General features: G+C 45.5%; 1 protein-coding gene and 1 pseudogene across 1 annotated transcript; one reads left to right on the top strand and one right to left on the bottom strand.

The window, feature by feature from the left end:
- Positions 1-216: 216 nt before the first annotated feature.
- On the top strand, positions 217-12,852 carry RGCC (regulator of cell cycle). The gene is made up of 5 exons (XM_003934388.4): positions 217-509; positions 1,048-1,233; positions 9,405-9,512; positions 11,118-11,180; positions 12,456-12,852. Exons 1-5 carry the CDS (start codon positions 461-463, stop codon positions 12,461-12,463), a joined length of 414 nt encoding a protein of 137 aa, XP_003934437.3. The 5' UTR covers positions 217-460; the 3' UTR covers positions 12,464-12,852.
- Positions 12,853-14,271: 1,419 nt separating this feature from the next.
- On the bottom strand, positions 14,272-22,321 carry LOC141581533 (proteasome activator complex subunit 1-like; annotated as a pseudogene).
- Between the last annotated feature and the right edge of the window lie 1,213 nt (positions 22,322-23,534).

Genomic DNA, 23,534 nt, shown 5'->3' with positions numbered 1-23,534 from the left:
CTGGGCACACGGCGGGAAGCAGCGGAGCTCGCGCCCAGCAGTCAGCTTTGGTGACGCCGAGACCACCGCGTGGGCCGGGTTGTCAGGGCGCGCGGCGAGCGGCGGATAAATATTTGGGGGTGTAACCCAGGCTCCAGCGACTCCTCGTCACTGCGGTTCCCAGGCGTGCGCGTGGCGAGGGCGGTGCCTGAGGGCAGAGGCGTCCCCGGAGGGCGGCGGGGACAGACCCAGCGCTCCGGCTCCTTGGCCCCGCCCCGCCCCTGCCGCCGGCTGCTATAAGACCGCAGAGCCTGAGCGGGCGAGGGGGAGGGCGCGGACCGTGCAGAGAGCGGCGCAGTGGGAGCGCAGCGACAAGGGACTGGCCGGGCGGGAGTGCGCGGGACAGCGAGCCCCGGAGTAGCCCCGGCCGCCACCTCTCAAGACCCAAGGCCTCGCGCGCCGGGCACCGCTGAGCCGCCTTATGAAGCCGCCTGCGGCGCAGGGCAGCTCCGCTGCCTCCGCGGCTGCAGGTGAGTGCGGGGTCCGGGGTCCCCTTAAAGTCTCGGCTCTGCAGATGACGGGAGAGAAAGGAGGTGCCCCGTGTCGTCCCTTCACACCCCTGACCTTTCCATCCTCCCCGGGGGGACCCTGTCCCCGGTCGCTCCGTGCGGGCGGCTGCAGCCTCCCTGCCCGGGCTGGACCCCATGTCCCACCTTCCCGCCGACTAGCTCCGCGCGCGCCCGGGATTGGACCGAGCGTGGGGACAGGTACCTGGCAGCACCTGGGGAGGAATCTGGCCTAGCCGGATCGCTGGGTGACTCTGGGCCTGGCGGAGGCTCCGTTTTCTTGTCTGTAAAACGGACTTGGTAATGAATGGAACGCGCTTCGGGGGTGGTGGAGAAGATTACAAGGTAACAGCGACTGCGTGGCTGTCAGTTGGCAGAAGCGCAGTGCGTGTCAGTAATCCTTGGGAACCGCGGCGGCCACTCCTGGCCCCGGGACGGGTCCCGCCGCCACCCCCACCCCCTGACCCTCTTCGGTGCACTGAGCCCCCGGCCCTGCCCGCAGCCCCGGCCTTGGACTCTGCGGCCGCGGAGGACCTGTCGGACGCGCTGTGCGAGTTTGATGCAGTGCTGGCGGACTTCGCGTCGCCCTTCCACGAGCGCCACTTCCACTATGAGGAGCACCTGGAGCGCATGAAGCGGCGCAGTAGCGCCAGCGTCAGCGACAGCAGCGGCTTCAGCGACTCGGAGAGTAAGTGTGGCCCCCGCTAGGATGGCGCCGGGATCTCCCAGCTCCCAGGACCTGGCCCGCGAAGGCTGCGGCCTCAGTTTTCTTATCTGTAAACTGAGGGATGGTGTCCAGACACCAAGTCCTGAAGCTCAACGCAGTAGGCCGAGGGTTGGCGGGGCCCCTGACGGTGAACATGGGAAAGGTCGCTCGAGAGCAGGTTGGTCCACCTGCCGCCCGCAGGTGTGTCACCAGGCAGGCGGGTTTAAGCAGCTTGTCCTGACAGCCAGACAGGGCTCCCTGGTCCGGCACCAGGCCTTTCCACATTTTCCCTCCTCTTCTTTCCGTGCCTCTCCCCTCTCAGCTGTAATTTTGCAGATGTGGAACAAGTGTCAGTGGGATGAAGGGGCTCAGTGGGGACATGGGAGGGTGCAGAACGGAAATATTCATGAAACCAGGAAAGGTTTCATAAGTCCAAACTGCTGTTCTTGGGATTTATGAAATAACCTCTTGCACTTTCCTTTGGTCCTGAGCTTTGAGACTTGTTGCTCCATTGCATGCAGTTGTGAAAATCTTTGGCAGTGCTGAGTTCAAGTATTTTTCAGCCAGGTCCTCCACCAGGCTACAGGGGGAGCCAGAGAGCACATGGGTGTGAAGGTGCTGCCTGGTGACCTTTCTCACAATGGAGACCACCCCAGGGTCTCTTTGTCCTGAACAACCTTGTCAAAAACAAACAAACAAACAAAACAATAACAAAAAAGAGCTTTTTCCAGGAACTCACATGTCCTGGTAGGATTACAGGTACCTGTTTAAATGTCAAACAGCAAAAATTAGGTGCCTTTTTAGTATTACATGGTTGTTGGTTTCAAATCCAGAATTACTTATTGTTTTTCAAAATGCAAAGCCAGTTTTAAACTCTTCTGTGTTATTCTTCAGTCTTTAATCCCTAGATGGGTTACAAGCATGAATGTCACTCCTTTTGCTGCTCTTGACTTGGGAGGTGAAAGTAATGGTCTTTGCTTGTGATTCTCTTGTTTTGAAACCTGGAGCTCCTCCGTGTTCCTGGGCTAAGAGTCAGGGCTAGATTTGAACATGAGCTGCCCTTCTGCAAAGGGATAAATGTGCTTGCTCACCACCCTGGTCAGGGTTTGACTCAGAAAGCTGACTTCCAGCTTGAGTTTTCTTGGCAGCACCTCCAGAGGGTTAGATCAAGCTGCAGCTTTTGAGGTGAAAGGGGATGGAAGAAAGTACTGTTACTTTTCCACTTAGAATTTTTTGGACTTTTCTTTCCCAACAAACAGGTTCATTTTCAATTTCGAAGGGAAGTGTTAACATTTTTGAAATTCATCTCAATTCCTAAGGCCCAACTGAAATATGTTTCCTTCTACTGGGCATGGAGCAAGTTATTCATCAAATACAGATTCTTCCATGGAAAAGAAAGCTGGGACAGTGTGTCATCGCTGCTCTGTGGCAAACACAGCTCCTTTCTAAGTCACAGTCTCACTCCCCTAGAATAGGTCTGAGCTCACCCGTTCACCCGTTCATGGATGATTGCAACTTCCACTGGGTGGGATTTCACCTTCAGGATCTGTTTTCAGATGCCTTAAAGAGAAGGCATCAAAACACATTCTTAACATTTTCGGGGAAGACATTTGGGAGTTTGTAGTTTTGCTTAGAATAAAAGAGAAGAGTTTGTAGTTTTGCTTAGGTTATATGCATCTATTTTGTATTCTGCTTTTGTTGTTACTAATTCTTGTTTGGTGGTTAGAGAAGTGATGGGAAGAATATAAAGCAGGCTCAGGTGACATTTGTCTTTGCTTTAAACGTGTAGTTAAATATTCTTGGCAGAAGCTGTGTGTATCTAAATAGTAATTTCTTAAAGGAAGCATAATATGTGTATCTTACTTGCTGCCAAGAATTGAGTACAGACATTTGTTATGCTCATTTGTCTGTTTAATGCTTTTTTGTGGAAGAGAACACTTAAGAGAGGTAGATCCTACTGAAATTTACATCAAGAGGGAGACACACCAGGACAATGATAATAACACCTGCTTACTGTTACGAAACCCTTGCTGTGATGATGATTTATTAGCTAGAATGGAAACCATGTCTTCACGAATAGACTGCAGATCACATGCCTGTTTGTCAATGATGGCTGTTTGTGAAGGTGTCTCTCTGAGGCGGTGGTCATCTGGCAGGGCCAGTGGATCCTAGGCTGAGCCTTGTCAAGGCCCTGGGTGATGAGTGGGTTTTAGTTTCTCTAGCTGTAAAATTGAAAGGATGTATTTAATAGTGCTATTATAAAGAAAATATTTGCTCTGTTGAGTGCTTTCAAAATATCATTAAAACGTACATGCTGTGCTATACCACACAGATACATTGGAGCCAGTGTCTCGCATGAAAATAGTTTGGATGAAGCTGCAAACCAGCGTTACCTTTAGTTTTTGCTCTAGCTTTTACAGCTCTGTCTGAAGGTGCACCAACCTCACAAGGAAGATTAAAACAGTAATGCTGTTCTTTGAAGAGAATACTTCTTTGTTCTCATTTAAAAAAAAAATTTAGGTTGCTTGCACCTAAAGGCAAAAAATAGCCATTCCTTGTACCCAAAGAAACAAGTTACTTACATAGGAGAGAAGAACGGATATTTCATAAGGAAATACTCCTTCCTGTTCCCACTTTCAAGGAGGCCTCTTAAGACCTGAAGAGGACCAAAATATCAATTGCAGAATAACTTCACATGGGGGTGGGGGTGGGGTGGAATTCAAATGTAGTTGATCAAAATAGAGTTGTTCCTTTCCTTTAGACTTGATTCCAACATGTAAAAACATCAGGCACTTTGGTGGGAGTAATTTTAGCTTCAGCGGTAAAAGGGCAATGCTATGAAGAGTTAGGGTAGTGTTTCTCCAACTTCATCCTCAGAGGTGCTTTAGAAGTTGACTACCTTTGATTCAAATTTATTTTTAGAAATATATCTTCTTTTAAGTATTTTTAAAACTGTAAAAGGTACACTGTGATTTCTCAAATGAGTTAAAGTAAATTTTAACTCATTATGTTTTGAGTTTTAACCAGTGTGTTGACTCTATAAGAAGTTCATGATATTAACTTAAACTTCAAAAGATGGTATGCACTTATATCTTTAAGGTATTGGGGTTTCACATAATTTTTCCTGTGAAGGGGGATATGTTTTGCTGCTCAATAGAAAAGGCCTGAATTCTACTGTGTGTGCTGCCATTATTATGATATTGTAAGACCATTTAAGGAAAGAACTGGCTTCTTTAGCATCAGCAAGACGTAGTACATCTGCATATCTTTGCCTAGACTATTCTGGTCTGGCCCTGGGAGAGGGGACCTTATGGGTCCGGGGGGACCAGCATGGCAGATGGCTTATGTGGCTCAGAAGCCACCAAGGCTAGAACCTGAACTTGTTTAAGCCATGAGAGGATAAGGCCAGTGAGGAGCCCTCAAGGTTCCCTGGTACTGTATTAGCAATTCTGCAGGGTGACAAGTCTTGTAATGCCTCGCAAGGCATGTAGAGGGACAGGGTGGTCCCAGAAGGGGAGCCAGGACAATGGTGGAGAAGGTGAGGTAAGAAGCTCTTATTCCGCCCCACTTTGGCGAGGCTCTCGGAATTCAGATTTGGGGGAGGAGAATTCAACCCACACCCCCAGCCATTCCCTGTGGCAAAAGGGAAACAGGCCCAGAGCTTTCTTTTTCTCAGTTAATGACTATAGTTTGCTTGCTTTAAAAGTGTGGGATGGTTCTATATTTATAGGAGCTCTGGGCAAGGTTTGCTGTCTGTGGTTTTACTTCCCTCTGGAGCTGCACGTTTACATGGCCTAACCCTAAATTACCTTTCTCCCAACTCCCCAAGCTAAAAAAAAACACACCTACCTTTTAAATAAGACTCTGTTTTGCAGCAGAGTTTCTCAAACTCTGTTAATTGTATATTTCATATGCTTTTATTTCTTTTGATGATGCCTTAGAAAACGTGGTCCCAGAATTTGAGGTTCATGGCTTCAGTGCACTAAGTAGTCTTTCCAGGGATGTTTCTAATGGGAATTTGAGATACATGTGAGATGGTGCTTTAGAGCTTAATCAAGCCGATGTTGTAGGGCCCTCAAATATCCAGCCCTACTACCTGCCAGGGTTCCCCAAATCATCACTGTTCTAGGTCCCTATTAATAGCAGCACCTGACATCCAGGTGGGGCCATAATAAATTATTAGTATGTGATCAGTCAGCAACACATTGCCGTAATTTTATCAGACTAACTGGCCATTATTTTTTGCAAGGAATAGAGTTCCAGGGGAGGGAAAAGAACAGAAAGTCAGGCCTTGCCTACCTAGAAATCTGTCTCAGCACCTTGCGTGAGATTTTGTCCATTGTATGTTCTTAATAAAACTCCATGGAAAGAATTTTTTTTTGGTTGAGGATGAAGAGATGTCTAGAGCTTGGAGTACCTCTATGCTGAGGGTTTGTTCTTGGGAGATTTGTTCTAGGATACCACTGAAGAGGAAGTTCTCTTAAGAATTTTGCTGCTGTCTCTCAAGAAGAGGGAGAATCTTGATTCTGTTTATTCTCTGTGGTTACCTTTTCTGTTTCAGGAGCTCTATTCTTCATCTTGCCAGGAACTTTAGAATTAAAGCATTAAAACCGCAGGCATTATACACAGAGCGCCTGGTTATTGTTCTTCTCCTGCCAAGGAAGAAACAGAGTGACTTGTACGGGGTCATGCAGTTTTCATGTGGCCTCTAGACGCCCACTCGACAGTGGCATAGACACTAGATGCCCACTCGCCAGCGGTGTAGCTCTGGGGCCCTGAGGGCTCTCTTTTCCTCTGTGCCATACATGTCGTGTAGATATCATCACAGGGTGCGCCGCGGCTGCAGCAGGTTTGGCTCAAGGATGTGGCATTTGTTTCCTCCTGATGGTTGAAGGTTGAACATTTCAGAACTTGGAGTTGGGTCTGTCCCAGACTGGGGACAGCCCCCAGAATGGGGCTGGAGAAATGGGGCTGTACACCTCATGGAAAGAGAGTGAAGTCACGGTGTGGCAACAAGCCAGGGTGTGAGCTAATGTGTGTGTGTGTGTGTGTGTGTGTGTGTGTGTGTGTGTGGTGGGCGGGGTGGGGCGGGCGGAGGAAGTGAGCATAGCGGTGCTGCTGTGCCTCCGTGTGCATGTGTTTCTGTATAAATAGATATCGTAACTGGTATTTTTCCTCCTCTCCCTCCCTCACTGTGGGAGTGGCTGTCAGTTTGTCTGTATATTTTCTCAGTTTGGGAAAAACACTCACATCAAGAAGGCGTTTAGCCTGTGAACCTAAAGGATCAGAGGACAGCGCTGGCAATATTCTAGATCTGAGGCTCATTCTCTACGGATTCTCTCCAGGCCTCATGAGTTACCCTGGGCTTTTCCCGAATCTTCGCTGAATTTCCTTTTCCCCCGCTGCCATCCTCTTTTGCAACGGCCTTTCCATATCTCTACTGTTCCTTTCCCCAGCATTCGGCAGTGTTTGGCCCCCTTGCCTGTGAGGTGAACCAACTGTGGTGTGCTTCTCCCCCTGCAGAGGAGTGTGCGTGAATGGAAACTTGCTGGGGAGCTGGAGCAGAAGGGAGCTGAAGTTCAAAGTCAGGGAAGGGCCTGTGGTGCATGCCGGGTGGGTGGAGTGAGCAGTGGCTGGAAAGTTGCTCTCCCAGTCCAGCTGCTTGTGGGAGATAGACAGCGGAGGTGCGGTCCCTGTGATCTGGATCAGCCAGCCTGCCTCTGGGCCAGGGCTGGGCCTGAAGCTCTCAGGTATCCTTCATAGCACAGACAATGTGCCACGGGCCTCCTGTTTTCTGGCTTGGAGTCTAGGCACGAGGCCTGCCACCCCAGGACGCTTTGTGGTTTTCTTGCCCCTAAATCTTGCCTTCTCTCTATGAGTTTCTCAGGCTGTATTGGTGGCGAGTCTCCTGGTGACTGCATGGACAACAGTAAGGCTCCCTTGCAGGTGTGCAGTGGGTTGGGGTTGGGAAAGGCCTTCCCTTGGGGGAATCTGGAGAGCTCCTTTGGAGGTGGGCTTGGTGGAGGGAGCCAGCAGGAGGGTTTCCCGGGAAGGGTTCCACAGAGTCCAGGGGTCCTGAGAAATAGCAGCAGGAATGCCACAAAAAAAGTGTCCTGTGGTCAGGTACACTGGAGAAGTGGGGCTGGACTGGTTTTGTTTAAGCACAAGTCTTCTTGGGATGTTGGAAGTGGGCATATGCCATGGGAATCACCAAGCGTTGGCTGGTGTTTCTCAGGTGTGCTTGCTCAGACAGCCCTTGGAGGACCAGCACTCTGAGGAATGTACTTTTGTGGAAATGTAGGTATCAGGTCAAGGGTTTTGGATCTCAGTCTGTGTTCATCCTCAAAACCAGTGATGGTGGTCGTTTAGGTGAGCTGGGCTGGAACTCTGCAGGAAGTAAAGATTCTGAGGATTTCTCTCAAGGGTCTTCTGGGCATGTTTGGAAAAGTGGACAAGATTGTGGTATCCACAAAAAAGAAAAGGGGGCAGGTGGGCCCCTGGGCAGGAGAGGGTGGGGAGAAAGGGAGCCAGGTGGGGCACCAGAGAAGTTGTGGCAGCCTGTTAGGGATAAAGCCAAGTTTCCCTGGGACCAGAAACCTCTTCTTCCAAAAACCCTGATTTTTTTTAGGACTGGGCCTATCTTTTGTCACTTAGGCAAATTCCTTCTCAGTTAATGGGACCAAAGAGAGATGTTTTTGCCTCCCCCAGAGCTGGAGGTAATTGGCTTAAAGTGGAAGAATCCCGAGGAGGCGGGAGACTTGGTCAGGTCCCTATCATTCGGCTGCTCTCTTGCACCTGAAGAGCCACTTCTCTGCTCCAGCTGTGGCTGGCTTTGTGTTTCGTTTGAACCAGGAAGGCTGTTCCCTGTGACCTCAGGGGCCACATCCTGCTTCTGCTGCCTGCCCTGCCTTTGTGCCCTTTGAGTCAGTGCTGCTCAGCCAGCAGCCCCTTTCTGAGTCACAGCCACACAGCTGGGCCAGCCGTGGGTTGGTTTCCTTCCCCGTAGCAGGACTTAGAGAATCTCAGAATTTTAGAGCTGGAAGTGCCTTTAAGGATATTTAGTCCATCTTCTCATTCTATTGATAAGTAAGCTAGGCCCAGAGAGGCCACCTTATTCAAAGGCACCCGAGTACTTAGTAGTTTACTGGGTGGTCCCCTTGACTCCCGGGTCAGCCTTGAACTTCTGGGGCCTCATCTTGCTGTCACTCAAGTCTTTGGAGGTATGAGAATAGAGGGAGCCATGAAGTCACTCCAATTGTGTAATAGATGAACTTCTAGGAGAAGATGTCTTTATCTTTGACCTTCTGGCTTATCTGAAGAGTGCAGACTCTTAGGAAAACCTCTCTTAAGTAAAAGAGAAAATTAGTAAATTACAGGATAGCAAGAGAGCAAAGGTTTCTCTTGAGCAGGGAAAGAGGATTAAGTCATGGGATACCTGATGTTTATATTTTAGGAGGCTCAGAGGGCAGAAGGGAGACATTTCACATGTGATGATTCCTTTTGCCTAAAATCCCAACCCCTCCCCGCCACCATCGACCAAGCACTGGTCATGATAGTCATGATTATCCTATCACCCGCTTCCTGTTTTAGGGAAGTAAGGGCCTTTGGTGTACTTGATTGGACACACACATACACATACACACACACACACATACACACACTTTCTCTGTCTCTTTCTGTCTTCCCTGTCTCAAATCATTTTGGGCCATAAACGTAATATCTGGAAATCAACCTGTTTTCTTTTCCTTTTGTTTGAGACGGAGTCTCGCTGTATCTCCAGGCTGGAGTGCAGTGGTGTGATTTCAGCTCCCTGCAACCTCTTCCTCCCAGGTTCAAGCAATTCTCCTGCCTCAGCCTCCCATGTAGCTGGGGCTACAGGTGCACGCCACCATACCCGGCTAATCTTTGTATTTTTAGTAGAGATGGGGTTTCACCATGTTGGCCAGGCTGGTCTTGAACTCCTGACCTCTGGTGATTCACCTACTTCGGCTGAGATTGCAGTCGTGACCCACCGCACCCGGCTGTTTTCTTTACTATAGATTTGCAGCTTTGGCTTATTTTGAAGACAAATTGTTGGTTATCAGTAGACTATAAAGTGATGTCTGTAGTCTCATGAGTGCTATTTTTAATGAGTGTATTTTCCTTTCCGAAAGGTGCAGATTCACTTTACAGGAACAGCTTCAGCTTCAGTGATGAAAAACTGAATTCTCCAACGGACTCTACCCCAGCTCTTCTCTCTCCCACTGTCACTCCTCAGAAAGGTAAGCTCATTAGTTGGAATTTGAGGTTTTTGCTTTTTTACTCCTCTCCCCTTCTCAGTCTCTTCTCTCTCCCTTTATCCCTAAGCAATCTTTCTCCACTGTACAAAACAAACAGGTAATACTTTAAACTCTTAATACTTCGAGTATAAAGTAGAATTGTTTGTTTCTCAGTTTTTTGATCAGTGTGAACATGAAATCAGATAATTTGGGGCAGAAAACCTGAAGTCAAGGGAGAAAGAAAACTTGGAGACTCTAGACTGTTCTCTATCATGTGATGTAATCAAGACTGTGCAAATGACAGTGTTTCTTAAGAGTCTCCTCCCAGACTCGTTGGTTCTAGAATGTAAAACTCAGCAGTTTGCCTTTGCAGAGAGCAGGATTCTTTTTATTGCATTAATTATTTAGCCAGTGCTTTCAGATCATCAATTTAGCGATTAAATGGGTTTGTCATTATGAGATAAGCGATGATCTAACATGATTTAAAATAGCAGCTCCATTCTGCCTCTACTGTGGTATTAATAGACCTAAAACATCTTTAAAGATGCATGAGCAGTTTCTTATTTTTTGGAACTGGTAAAATGTCTCCAGCTAGAGAGCTGAATGTTCTGTTACATTGGACAAGTGCCCTTTTGAAAACAAAAGGGGTTTTTTTCCTTAAGAAAAGTTATACTTGCTGAAAATAGTTGCAGAATGAAATAAAAATGGAATGTAGTTAAAAAGAAATGACAATTCCATCACTCCTTTCACTTTGGCCATAAGACAGGACTTCGCTCTTTTTTCAAGGGGCATTTTAAAATTCCCTTCTCAACACAGCAACATTAGCACCCACTGGGAATTCTGCCACTATCCAGTCCTCAGTCTGTAATGGATCCACTGAATTCAGAGACAGAGCAGTCTAGAAAGTGGCTTAAAACGTGCTCAGATTTGTTACCTGATTCCTACCTCCTCAAGAGGTAAGAATTAAAAAGGGAAAAAAAGCCCCTAGTGGGACAAGGCTGTCCTGAACCCAGAAGCCTCATGGCACCTTCCCTGTACCATTTGGATAAGAAAGAGTGAACTCTTCATTCATTTCGTACTGGGGGACTCTGAGGGCTGCCCTAGGGAGACAGCACGAGCAAGAATGCATCAGCAGGCTAGAGCAGCAGCAACGACGCAATCTAGGTGTCCACTCTGCACGGCGCTGTGCTTCCCCAAGTGTTTGACTAGTAATTCATATTCTACACAAAACCAAGCTTTACATCTTCACTTCCTGCCCCTCACTCTTCCGCAAACATTTAAGACAGTGAAGGAAGATTCCTCTTCCAGGCGAGGGAGAAGTCGGACGGGATGGTGAGAGAGGGTGGTGATGAACTAAAAAATAAAAAAAACACTGAGGCTCATCTTCAGAATCAGTGTCTGAGTTTACTGTATCTAAACGCTGGACCACACACTTAGGGTTGGCTCAGGATACTCTTCAATAAGGTCTCAGAAGATGAGGAGGTAGATGTAAAATGGAAATAATCCATTTTATCAACCTGGAAGTTCCAACAGCCTGGAAAATTCAGTATGGAGTCATCAGCTGTCTTTATTAGGGAAACTGAACTCTCTCTTTCTCCTGTTTCACAGCCAAATTAGGAGACACGAAAGAGTTAGAAGACTTTATTGCTGATCTTGACAGAACATTAGCAAGTAAGTACATGTCTGATATTTAAAACAAAACAAAACAAAACAACTAACAGATACTTCTCATAAGGTGTTATAATGTTAACCAACTTGCCTGGGGGCAGAAAGTTTCATCCTAAGGCTTCTTTGGGTTTAGAAACAGGACCCTAGTGGCTAGGAATGAAATTCCAGGATAAGCTGGTGTTAAAGTAGACCATGTGCATTTCCAAACGGTGAGAACAGGTAACCAGCAAACAACGGCGTTTTTGTTTGAGAAACGGAGAGAGAGCAGGACTGAAGCCTTACCATCATGACGACCTGTCAGGCTTTTCAGGGAAGAAATGAACTGATTAACCACAAGGGCATTACCCCAACAAGCCAGAAGGGCTCCATCCCATGGGCCAGAGTCATTTCCCCAGGTTAGAGCCAGGGTCTGGGTGAAATCTAACTTTAAGGGTTGGGTGCCAAAAGAAAGAATTGGCCTTGGGGGACTTTTCACGAGAGACCCACTCTAGTGACTGAATGACCTAGATTAGGTATGCATACTTGGAAGTCTCCTGTCTGGGAATTACACCAATCGTTACCCTTTTTGTGTGACCAAAAATGTTGAGAACTGAAGACATCAAATTGTAACTGCACTGGAGGGATCCGGAAGAAGTGACCCTCATAATCTGTATACACACTCTATTTCCAAAAGATAAGATTACGAGAGCCAGGAGGGCCAACTCCAGCTTCTGGGATAGAAGGCTCAGCAACTCTACTATGAGGGGTCTTGTTTAGTCACAGAATGGGCTGGGAGAATTTTGTCCCAGCCCCTTAATTTTCCAGTGGAAGGGTTGATTTTCTATGACAAGCATTTTATGCTATTCTTTGCTAAAGAGCTGGTAAACCCTGAAAAATTAAATCCAAAGCTGGTTATTTAAAAATAACTATGTTCTTAACACTCTTGCAGACAAACCTAAACATCAGATAGAAAGTCCTTGTATCATCTCTATTTGCTTGAAGGTTTTAATTGCCTCTTTCCTTACGTACTGCACCAGCCTACATCAGAAGGCCAGGGCCTGTTTTGACAGAGATTATTATAATTGAAGCATAATTTGTATTAGACCCATGTAACAAGCCTGTCGGCCTCATGGAAATTGCAGTGGGTTGCCCAGTCATTCCAGTTAAACAGACACTCATCACGTGGGAAGTCTGGCATTGAGTTTGGTGCTTTGATGCATGTTTGAGACAGTGTGATGTGGTAAAGCATAGGGATTGTGAGCCTTTGCTTGGATAACCTTACCTATCTCTCATTTACAGGTATGTGAAATAAGAAGTAGTTTTGGGTCCTTTCATCATAAGGGAGAAGCTTCAGAAAGCCCCCAGGACCTGCTAAAATCACCTACTAGAATCTGCTGCCAGAGAGGACAGAGACGTGCGCTCAGCCTTCCATCAGGTCACTCTCAGGCTCACCTTAAAATCAGCCCTTCATCCCATCTTTGGGCAATTTAGACAGTGAAGCTGACTTTGTTTACCTGCTTGCAGTGTATTAGAACAGATGATCCATGCTAATATTGTATTTTCTTTTAAAACATAGCTTTCCTGTAATTTAAAGTGCTTTTATGAAAATATTTGTAATTAATTATGTATAGTTGGAAATAGCAGTAAGCTTTCCCATTATAATATATTTTTGTATACAAATAAAATTTGAACTGGAGTCTGCTTCCTTTTCTTTTTTTTATTTTTTAAAATATATTTCCATTCAAATAATATTCTACTGGGAGTAACATGCCTCTTGATTCCTTAGCAAGGCCCCTGGGTGTGTCTGATTGTACTACGCAAGAAGACAGTCAACTTAGTGTTCCTTTGAGCCCATTCAGTGCTCTGGCAGATGGCTGCTGGGAAATTTTAATTTGAGGATTGTGATTTTGTTGGAAGTTAGGTTTCTATTCTGTCTCTGCCCTCCTTCTCATATTTTGGCACCGTTAAAGGTACCATGGATTCTTTCTTTGAATTAAGGGAAATACCAGTTGTTCTTACAATCCAGGACTTAAATACGAGGGAAAGTTGAGATCGCCGGAAGACTTGAACACGATGGTGCTTTTCTAAGCTCCGTGTGTGGAGGAAGATTGCTGATGCTGGTCTTGATGGAATGTCCAGCCAACCTCAGGTGCGAGGCCTTCCACAGGTGGGCTTTGGACATAGAAGTCAATGACCCCTTCTCCCACTTGCCTTTGTGGGGACTGGAGAGAGGCATCAAAATAAAAAAGCTCATAATTTTCTTGTCTATGTTCTTCTGTCTTTAAAACCTCCTCTAAAATGACCGGGCATAACTTTCATGATTGGAATAAAGTTATTTTAAAGCTTGAATCCCTGTATTCCTAAATGACATGAATCCAAACAGAACTACTTATACTCTTACTTGTTTCCTCAAAAGCTAATTACTATTTTAATCTGTTTTTTAGGGGATTGGGAAACTAAATTACACTTTTTAAACTTTTTCCTTTTCCTCAAGCTTTTGGAAAAGCTTTTGGGTTGAACTCAGATCTTTTTCTTTATTTCTTTTTTTGAAAATTGAGATCCAGTTCACATACTGTAGCACCCAATTCAGCGGTTTTTAGCATATTCACAGATACCGCAGTCATCACCACTATCTATCTAATTCCTGTCTCTATGGACTCGTTTATTCTAGATCTTTCATATAAATGGAATAGGTGATCATGTCTGGCTTCTTTCACTTATCTAGTATTTTCAAAGTTCATCTATATGCAGCATGAATCAGTACTTCATTCCTTTTCATGGCTAAATTATATTCCACTGTGTGGATATGCCACAATTTGTTTATCCGCTCACTGGCTGAGGAACATTTGGGTTGTTTTCACTTTTTAGCTAATGAATAATGTTGTTATGAATATTCATGTGTTAGGTTTTGTGTGGACATATGTTTTCATTTCTCTTGAGTATATAACTAGGGGTGGAATTCCTGGGTCATATGTTAACTCTGTTTAACTTTTTGAGAAACTGTCAAACTGTTTTCCAAAGCTGTTTGGAAAAGCATTTGGGGAAAGTCTGCAGCCCCCAGTGAAAAAGCAGGAAGGTCTCTGCTGTGCCCATCACAGAATGGGAAAGAGGGCTCTCAATAGGTCATTCCCTTTGTTTCTCCCCTGGGCTTCCTGAGCTTATCTAAGTTTTTCAGGATGATGTCATACAGCACAGCATAAGCTCTGTGGATCTCCATGACCATCAGCTGGATGTCCTGGTACTCTGCTTCATCCAGCTCTTGCACCTGCTGCCAATAATCACTCACATGGGGCTGCTTGGCTGCTTCAGTCACTGCATCACCGTGCTCAGAGAAATGGAGATTTGAGTGTGGAAGCTGGTCATCGGCTCAAACACCTTCTCCTGGACAGCCACTCCAAAATTGTTTCCATCCTCAATCTGAGGTATCTGCAGTTACAACCAGGTGGTGACCAGGTTGAGCTGCTCAGTGCCATCCTTGATCTCAGGCTTCAAGCACTGCAGAAGGACTGTGATCTCTTCATTGCAGTTCACTGGACCACAAGGAGGACCTTTGTCTTCAACTTCCCCTTTCTTCTTGTCATCCTTGTCTTCCTTTTCCTGCTATTTCTTCTGCTCCTCTTTCTCTTTTTCCTTGACTGGATCAGGCACTGGGATGTCCAATGGGGACTTCAGATTGCTCAGGTTGCCTTCATGAGAGCTGGCTCCTTTAAAAATGCATCCAGCTCAGAAATCTGCTTGGGGAAATAGCTCCTGAGCAGGTTCTCTGTCTTGGTACAGGGGTCTTCATGAAACACATCCACTTGTGGGACACAGGCATCCCTTCAGAAACCTGGCTTTAAGCCCACTTCATTTGAGAACAGTTCCCTTAGGGTTATGTAGGGCCTGACTTGGATTCCTCTAAGGCCAGACCTTGGCTTGGGTCTCCGGCTGGACCCTGAGCATGGCCTTGGCCAGGGCAGGGGGACCCAACATTGCACGAGGAGCAGTACTAGTTCTTCTTAAAATGTTTGGTAGAGTTCAGCAGTGAAGCCATTGGGTTCTGGGCTTTACTGAGAGACTTTTTTTTTTTTTATAGCTTTGATCTTGTTACTTGTTATTGGTCTGTTCATATTTTAAATTTCTTTGTGGTTCAATCTTGGTAGGCTGTCTCTGTCTAGGAATTTGTCCATTTCTTCTAGATTTTCCAATTTATTGGTATATAGTTGCTCATAGGAGCCACTAATGATCCTTTGAATTTCTGCAGTATCATTTGTAATGTCGCCTTTTTCATTCTCTGATTTTATTTACTTGGCTCTTCTCTCTTTTTTAATTAGTTACTCTAGCTAAAGGCTTGTCTATTTTAAGTTTTCAAAAAAACAACTTGTCATTTCATTGATCTTTTGTATTGTTTTCTTCATTTCGATTTCATTTATTTCTGCTCTGGTTTTTATTTATTTCTTTTCTTCTACTAATTTTGGGTTTGGGTTGTTTTTGCTTTTTTTGTTCTTTAAGATGAATTGTGGCTGGGTGTGGCGGCTCATACTTGTAATCCCAGCACTTTGGGAGCCCAAGGCAGGTGGATCACCCAAGGTCAGGAGTTCAAGAACAGCCTGGTCAACATGGTGAAACCCAATCTCTACTAAAAATACAAAAAATCAGCCGAACATGGTGGTGAATACCTATAATCCCAGCTACTCAGGAGACTGAGGCCGGAGAATCTCTTGAAAATTGGGAGGTGGAGTTTTCAGTGAGCTGAGATCATGCCATTGCACTCCAGTCTGGGGGCCACAAGAGCAAAACTCCAACTCAAAAAAAAAAAAAAAAGAAGATGCATTGTTAGGTTATTTATTTGGTTTTTCCTCTTTTTTGATGTAGGGACTTAGAGCTGTATTTCCCTCTTAGTATTGCTTTTGCTGTATCCCATAGGTTTTGGTATGTTATGTTTCCATTATCATTTGTTTCAAGAAATTTTTCAATTTTCTTCTTAGTTTCTTCATTGGCCTACTGGTCATTCATGACGTATTGTTTAATTTCCTTGTATTTGTATAGCTTTCAAAATTCTCTTATTATTAATTTCTAGTTTTATTTCATAGTGGTCAGAGAAGATGGTTGATGTTATATCTCAATTTTTTATTTTTGGTGAATGCTGCATGGCCTGGGACTCAACTTTCAGGGGAGTGGACTCCCCTCTAGCCCAGGACACGCCCAGAAATGCCAGTGCAATAGCCAAGTCCTGGAATCAGGGATCCCAAGAGCCTGCCTGTTCTTCATCCCGCTGCTGGTGAGCTGGTATCTAAGTTGCAAGACAAAGTGCCCTTTACTTTTTCCTCCACTTTTGTCAAGCAGGAATCTTGCCCCATAGCCACCGGAGCTGGGAAAGTGCTGAGTGTCACCTGAATCCAAGACTCAGTGTCTCACCCAAGGCCTTCGACCTTGTACCTGGGTATCACTGCTGGTTATTCAGGACCTAAGGACTCTTCAGCTAACAGGTGATGAATCTTGCTAGGACTGGGTCCTTTCCTTTAAGGCAGCAGGTTCCCTTGTGGCTCAGGGTGTGGCTAGAAATATCCAGGGGTAAGGGTCTGGAACGGGGAACTCTGACTGGTGCCCTACCCTGCTGTGGCTGAGCTGGTATCCAAGATGAATGACAAAGTCCTCCCAACTCTTCCATCTCCTCTCCTCAAGCAAAAGGAAGGGGTCACTTTTGGAGCCATGAGCTATGCAACCTGGGGTGTGTGTGTGGGGATGATGCCAGCACTCCCTTAGACACTCCAGCTGGTGTCTCAGTAGGTCACATGTTCCCCCTAGTCCACTGTCTCTGGGCCCAGTTTATCCCTAGGAGTAGCCTAGGTGTTGCAATCCTTAAGGCCTAGACAGCCTTTCAAGTGTACCTGGGGCTCCAGAGTACTTTAGTCCAGGGTGATGAGGCTTGAGGGAACTCAGGTTCAGACTGCTGGGATCAGAGATTCCCCTCTGTCTAGGGTTTCAACGTTCCCTCTGTGGGCAGGCATCAGCTTACTTTGGTCTGGTTTTGCTTTCTGTTATAACAAGGGTAGCCCTGAAGTCAATGCCTCGCAATTGCTGGTTTCAGTGCCTCGCTCAGTGATATAAAGTTAAAACCAGGTACTGTGAGTGCTCACTTGATTTTTGAGTACCTGATTTTTGGGTGCTTTTCTTTGTGTAGATCGTTGTTAAATTGGTGTCCTTGTGTGGGGTGACAAGCTGTGGAGCTTTCCATTCCATCTTTTTTTTTTTTTTTTAATTTGAGACGGAGTTTCGCTCTTGTTACCCAGGCTGGAGTGCAATGGCGCTATCTCGGCTCACCGCAACCTCCGCCTCCTGGGTTCAGGCAATTCTCCTGCCTCAGCCTCCTGAGTAGCTGGGATTACAGGCACACGCCACCATGCCCAGCTAATTTTTTGTATTTTTAGTAGAGACGGGGTTTCACCATGTTGACCAGGATGGTCTCGATCTCTTGACCTCGTGATCCACCCGCCTCAGCCTCCCAAAGTGCTGGGGTTACAGGCTTGAGCCACCGCGCCCGGCTCCATTTCATCTTGCTTCACCTCTCCCTAGGTTGTCTTTTTAATGTTTAGTTATAGGAGTTTTCTTTTCTTTTCTTTTTTTGTTTTGAGACAGGGTCTCACTCTGTTGTCCAGGTTGGAGTTCAGTAGTGCCATTACGGCTCACTGCAGCCTCAGCCTCCTAGACTCCAGTGATCCTCCCACTTCAGCCTTCTGAGTAGCTGGAACTACAGGTATGGCACCATACCTGCCTCATTTTTGTATTTTTTTGTACAGACAAAATTTTGCCATGTTGCCCAGGCTGGTGTCTAACTCCCGGGCTCAAGCAATCCACCTGCCTCGGCCTCTCAAAGTGCTGGTATTACAGGCATGAGCCACTGTTACTGGCTAAGTCGTAGGAGTTTACAATGTATTCTGGATACAAGTTTCTTAGCAGATACATAATTTGCAAATATTTTCTCACATTTTGTTGGTTGTCATCACTTTTTTGTTCTTTGAAACACGATAGTTTTAAATTTTGATGAAGTCTCATTTTTTTTAAATTTTATTGCTTGTGCTTTTGATATCATATCTAAGAAACTGTTACCTGATTCAGTGTCACAAAGAGTTACTCCTATGTTTTATGAGTTTCACAGTTTTAGCTTTTATATTAGGTCACTGATGCACTTTGTGTCAATTTTTATATATGGAATGAGATGAGGTCTAACTTGGTTCTTTTGCAAGTGAATATCCAGTTACCATAGAACTATTTATTAAAAAGACAATTTTCCCACTGAAGTGTGTTGGTCCTCTTGTTGAAAATCAATTGACTATTCACAGGTTTATTTATGAATGCTTAATTCTATTCTATTGATCTATACATCTATACATAGACCCAGTCTTGATTTCCATAGCTTTGTAGCAAGGTTGAAATTGGAAGTGTGAGTCTTTCAACTTTATTCTTCTTTTGCAAGATTATTTTGGCTGTTCTGGGTCCCTGCATTTCCATATAGATTTTATTTAACTTATTTATTCTATTTGATTTTTGTAGAGATGGGGGTCTTGCTTTGTTGCCCAGGCTGGTTTCAAACTCCTGGCCTTGAGTGACCCTCTTGCCTTGGCCTACCAAAGTGTTGGGATTAAAGGTGTGAGTCATCATACCTGGCCTCCATATTAATTTTGGTATCAGTTTATTTATTTCTGCAAAAAAGGTAGACACAATTTTCACAGAGATTGCATTGAATTTATAGATCAGTGTTGTGAGTATTGCCATCTTAACAATATTAAGTCTCCCTTGCAATTCATTTAGGTCTTTCAATTAATTTTGGTCTTTTAACTTTTTTTCAACTGTGTTTTGTAGTTTTATTTTACATATCGTTTGTTAAATTTATTCATTTTTTGATGGTATTTTAAATGGAACTGTTTTCTTGACTTTATTTTCAGATTTTTCGTTGCTAACATATAGTCACACCATTGATTTTTGTATACTGATCTTGTATTCTATGCTCTTGTTGTACATATTTATTAATTCTAATAGGTTTTATTTTTGTGAGGGTGGGTGTGTGGACTCTATACACATATTATTTGTGGATAGAAATAATTTTACTTCTTCCTTTACAATCTGAAAGCCTTTATTGATTTCTCTTCTCTTCTTAACCTGGTTAGAACTTCCAGTACGGTATTGAAAAGAAGTAGTGAGATGACATCCTCATTCTGCTCCTGATCTTAGAGGAAAAGCTTTCAGACTTTTACCATAAAATATGTTAGTTGTGGCAATTTCTTTGTTAATCAAATAAGCTCTTGACTTGTTTTTGAAACTTAATTTTTCCATTCCCTGGATCTGGTTCTTATTCATGCTTGGGAACTTATATCTGCTTCGGACACTTTCTTTTTCATCATGGCACTAGCAGCTGTTAATTTTCACTGTAATTTTTATTATGAGTCTCTTCTGGAACGGAAGATCTAACTGTGTTTGGCTACTGTTTCTTTATGAGCTCCCGGGATCGGGACTCCCCAGGTCAGAAGTATAGGGTGTGAAGCTTTGTAGCCTGTTGTGAAGACAAGGTCAGTGGTTTTGGGAAAAGAAATGGATCCCTTTATGTAAGTGTGTGTGTATGTGTGTGTGTGTGTGTGTGTGTGTGTGTGTGTCTGTGTGTAGGAGGGTAGTTTGTACTCCATAAGCTTATTTGGATAATGACTTAGGAACAAGTGGGCTGTGGACTCGGTCGCGGTTTAGGGTGCTGGGAATGTTGGAAAAAATATTTTCAGAGTCTCCCAGGGTATATTTCAAGAAACACAGTCCTAACTTGCTTTTCAAAAATTGCTGCTAAGGTCATATGTGCTTGAGAAATGCTGCCTGCTATATGCTCCCCTTAGAGACTCATGATGTATATTAGTGCATACGTTACTTAGGGGCCAGTCTAAGTTCCGGATCAAAGACCTCAAGATATAGTGGTTCAAAGAAGATGGAAGTTTTTTTCTAACAATCCAGAGACGATCATTACAGGGCCGAGTGGGTGGCTTTCTGGCCCAAAATGGCTGCTCCTGATCTTGTCATCACGTTTACAACCCAGCTCCTAGAAAGGAGAAATGGCAAGTCAAACACAGGTTTATTTCTTTAAACGAGACTAGAAGAGACACATCACTTCTGCTCACATCCCCTTGTTCAGATCTTACTCATTCTCAAGCTGAAAGGGAGGTCAGAAAAAAGTCTCTAACAGGAAGATAGATGTTCAGCTAAAATGTAAGAGTTTCATTATTAAAGAAAGAGGAAGAGAATGACTATTGGAGAACAGCTAGGTATCTCTGCCACAGCATATTGAAGGCTTTGAGAAATCCTGCAGCTAAGAGATCTGGTCTGTTTTTGGTTTTGGTTTTGCTTGTTGATGAAAAAGCTACCAATAGTCCACAGTGTCATTAGTGTTGTTTGGAACATGCCTCGGGAGATGTTCTTATAGATAACCTCACTCCAGTGGGGTCTGTTGCACTCCCCTTCCTCCAAGATCTGAGTGCTGAGACCATGGCCTTGCAAACTGCCTGATTATTATCTGGAGAGTGTCAGCTAGTGGGTCTTTCTGGAACAGAACGAGACTGGATATTGTATGTGCAAAGCTGGTAGAATATTGTGCATGCAAAGCTGGCATGTTTTTGAGTTTGAAAATTCTCTGTTCTAACTTCTGGGAGGAATAGCTAGAGCAAAACAAAATGACAAATACTGCACACACCCAAGAGTAAGAGGCTCTAGTGTCAGCCCAAATAGTTATACATCAGCCAGCCTCCAGAGTGAAGCAGAAGAACCAATGATTACCTTTTCCTTTGGGAATGATGATACAGGCGGGCAGCATTGCACGTTCTACATGTGAAAGGGCACGTCTGAACTGAGGGGCAGTCAGGGGTGATGGGCAGCCCATTAGCAATGAGTCAAGGTTGGGACTCCTGAAAAGACTTCTCCATGGGAACATGCCCCTGGGTATGGGCTGAGGAAAGGAGGAGAAAGTATGAGTTTTCAGGCTAGACATGTTCAAATCCCAGCTCTGCCATGTAGTAGCTGGGTGAGCTTGAGCAAACTCTTTAACCTCTCAGAGGCTCTGTTTCCTCATTTGTAAAGTGTGAGTGTGAGTCACTGTCTCCTAGAGTCATTGCAGAGATCAAATATAGAAAAGGAAAAGTGTCTGGCACTCCTCCTCCTCCTTTTCATACCACAAGGACATGGGGCTCCTGTGCCCAGGGTAAAATTAAGCTTTGCCTACAGTGGTTACAGAGGGCAGTTCTAGCCCCATTGTTCCTTGTCTGATAGAAGAAAGTGGCAGATCTGGTCTAATGCTACCAAAGGAGTGAGGCAGAGAAAAAGCATGGGACAAAGGGCCAGGAGGCCGGGTGCAGGCCCCAGCCCTGCGGTGAACGGGAATCCCTTCCCCTCTCTAGGCCTCAGATTCCTCCAAATTAATGGGACTAAACAACCCGAGGTCTGTTCGGTTCCTACAGTGGGTGGGCTCTGTCCCTGTCCTCAGACTTGCAGCTCTTCTCTGAAAAATAGATGGAATTTTTCTTGGTTTTTCAGTATGTGTTTCTTCCACACCCTTCTCCAAAATGTTTTCCTATGTTAATTTATTTGACAAAGAAGGTTTGCGATGATAGACACCAAACAGGAAACGGCTGTCATAGCTGCTGTCTGCAAGTTTTTTTTTTTAAGGCTTTCTCCTGTACAACTCACCTTCTCTGCATGGCTTGGTATCAACTGCTGGGGTGAGTCGAAGGGAAAGGGAAAGGGAAGTACATTTTTAGAAAGGAACATTTTCCTTCAAATTCAGGGTTTACTGAAGGTTAAGGATTATGACTACCCACAAGGGCAGCGTTAGGTGGATCCATTGCAGGGCCTTTGCACACCCAGTTCCCTCTGCCTGGAATGTCCACTCTGTTCTGTCTTTCTAGTTAATTCTGCTTCTTTAGGATCAGCTCAAGCATCACTTTCTCAGTCTTCCAGATCCGTCTAGATGGGTTTGCTGGTGCTGCATTCTCGTAGAACCTTGCTTCAGCGCACTCACTGCACCATCGTGGTTTGCAATGGCGGGTCCAGTAGTGTGATGTTTTGGTTAATGTCTCCCTACCCTCCTGTACCTGGATCATAAGCCCCACAATGACAGGAAGCTTGTGGCTTGCCATCACATCTGCAGCAGCAAACATGGTGCCTGGTACGTAGCAGGGGCTTGGTCCATGTCCACCGAATGAATGAGGAACTTCCCACCCCTTCTACAGCCCAGGCAGGCTGGCCGCCACACAGTGTCTGTGGGATGCATCTTGGCCTTGTCCCCTTGCCTGGTCGCCCTCCTCATGCAGCTCTTTTTTGCTTCCCCATCTCCAGGACTTTGTTCCCACTCTACCAAAGTGTCTGAGAAATTAATCTAGAGACCACCCTGGTGCTGGAGGCCCATGGCAGCCCCTCTCCCAGCTACTTATAACTTACTCGAGGAGAAGGGGCCTCTGAAGACTGAGAGACCTTTGAGACCAAAAGGAATGAATATCTAATGGTAGAACTCCAGGTACCCCAAATGGCAGTAGAGGAAAAGGGGTAACCCTGATTCTTACACTGTGTCAATACCTTTTCTTAGAACTCAAAGACTCTAAGTCAGCAAAGTCTTCCAAGTTACCCTGAGGACAGCACTGTGCTGACACGCTGTGGGCATGTGCATGTGTGTGCACTTGTCTGTGTGTGCACAAGTGTGCCCATGTGTGTATGTGTGTGATGAATTAGAGGGAACAGAAGAGAAACATATAGGTCTTGATTGGCAGACGTGTAGGAGAAGGCAGGGCCCCCCAGATGATCCAGTGTTGAACCACTCACCAGACTGGTCTGCTGGCAACAGCACACTGGCCCCTGGAGGCTCACCCTTGTTTGTCAACATCACAGAACAGGATCACCTTCCTAACCGGGGTTTCATGCAGCACATGGGAAGGGCCCATTCCCTTGGGCTCCTGGGGGGTGTGTGACCTGCTGACTTAGGCCCAGAGCCAAAGTCTATTCTGGAACCAGAAGACTCAGGGCTTGGCTATGGCTTCGGAGCCAAAGGAAGACCCCACCCAGCCAAGAACAGGTCTGGGAGGGGCAGGACCAGAATGTGACCCTTTCCTTGAGGGTGTCTTGAGGGTAGGCCTGGAGCTCCAGGAAGGAAGCCCTGAGAGCCCGGGGTGGGGAAGGCACAGCACTGTCGCCGCCGCCATGGAAGGGATTCCGAGGGAGGGTCTCCCCTGTCTTAAGAAAGCTGGAACGTGGAGTAAGTTCCTGAGCTAATTTGGTCAGTAGAGAGGAATCTGGGAAACAGGATGAGAGTTTTGGGAGGTTTCTGTGAGGTAAGCAGACGTGAAGGAAAGCAAACTTAAAGCAGAATGAGGTTCAGGA

The sequence above is a fragment of the Saimiri boliviensis genome, chromosome 16, assembly GCF_048565385.1.
Source record: "Saimiri boliviensis isolate mSaiBol1 chromosome 16, mSaiBol1.pri, whole genome shotgun sequence".
NCBI classification, from domain to species: Eukaryota; Metazoa; Chordata; class Mammalia; order Primates; family Cebidae; genus Saimiri; species Saimiri boliviensis.
The sequence above is the reverse complement of the archived record's forward strand: the minus strand, read 5'-3'. Positions and strand labels throughout refer to the sequence as shown.

Bases quoted from the DNA above. Each gene is read 5' to 3' on its own strand.
- RGCC (XM_003934388.4), top strand. From the start codon at position 461: ATGAAGCCGCCTGCGGCGCAGGGCAGCTCCGCTGCCTCCGCGGCTGCA. The intron at 510-1,047 runs GTGAGTGCGGGG...CCCTGCCCGCAG, and splicing joins CGCTGCCTCCGCGGCTGCAG to CCCCGGCCTTGGACTCTGCG. The intron at 1,234-9,404 runs GTAAGTGTGGCC...CCTTTCCGAAAG, and splicing joins CGGCTTCAGCGACTCGGAGA to GTGCAGATTCACTTTACAGG.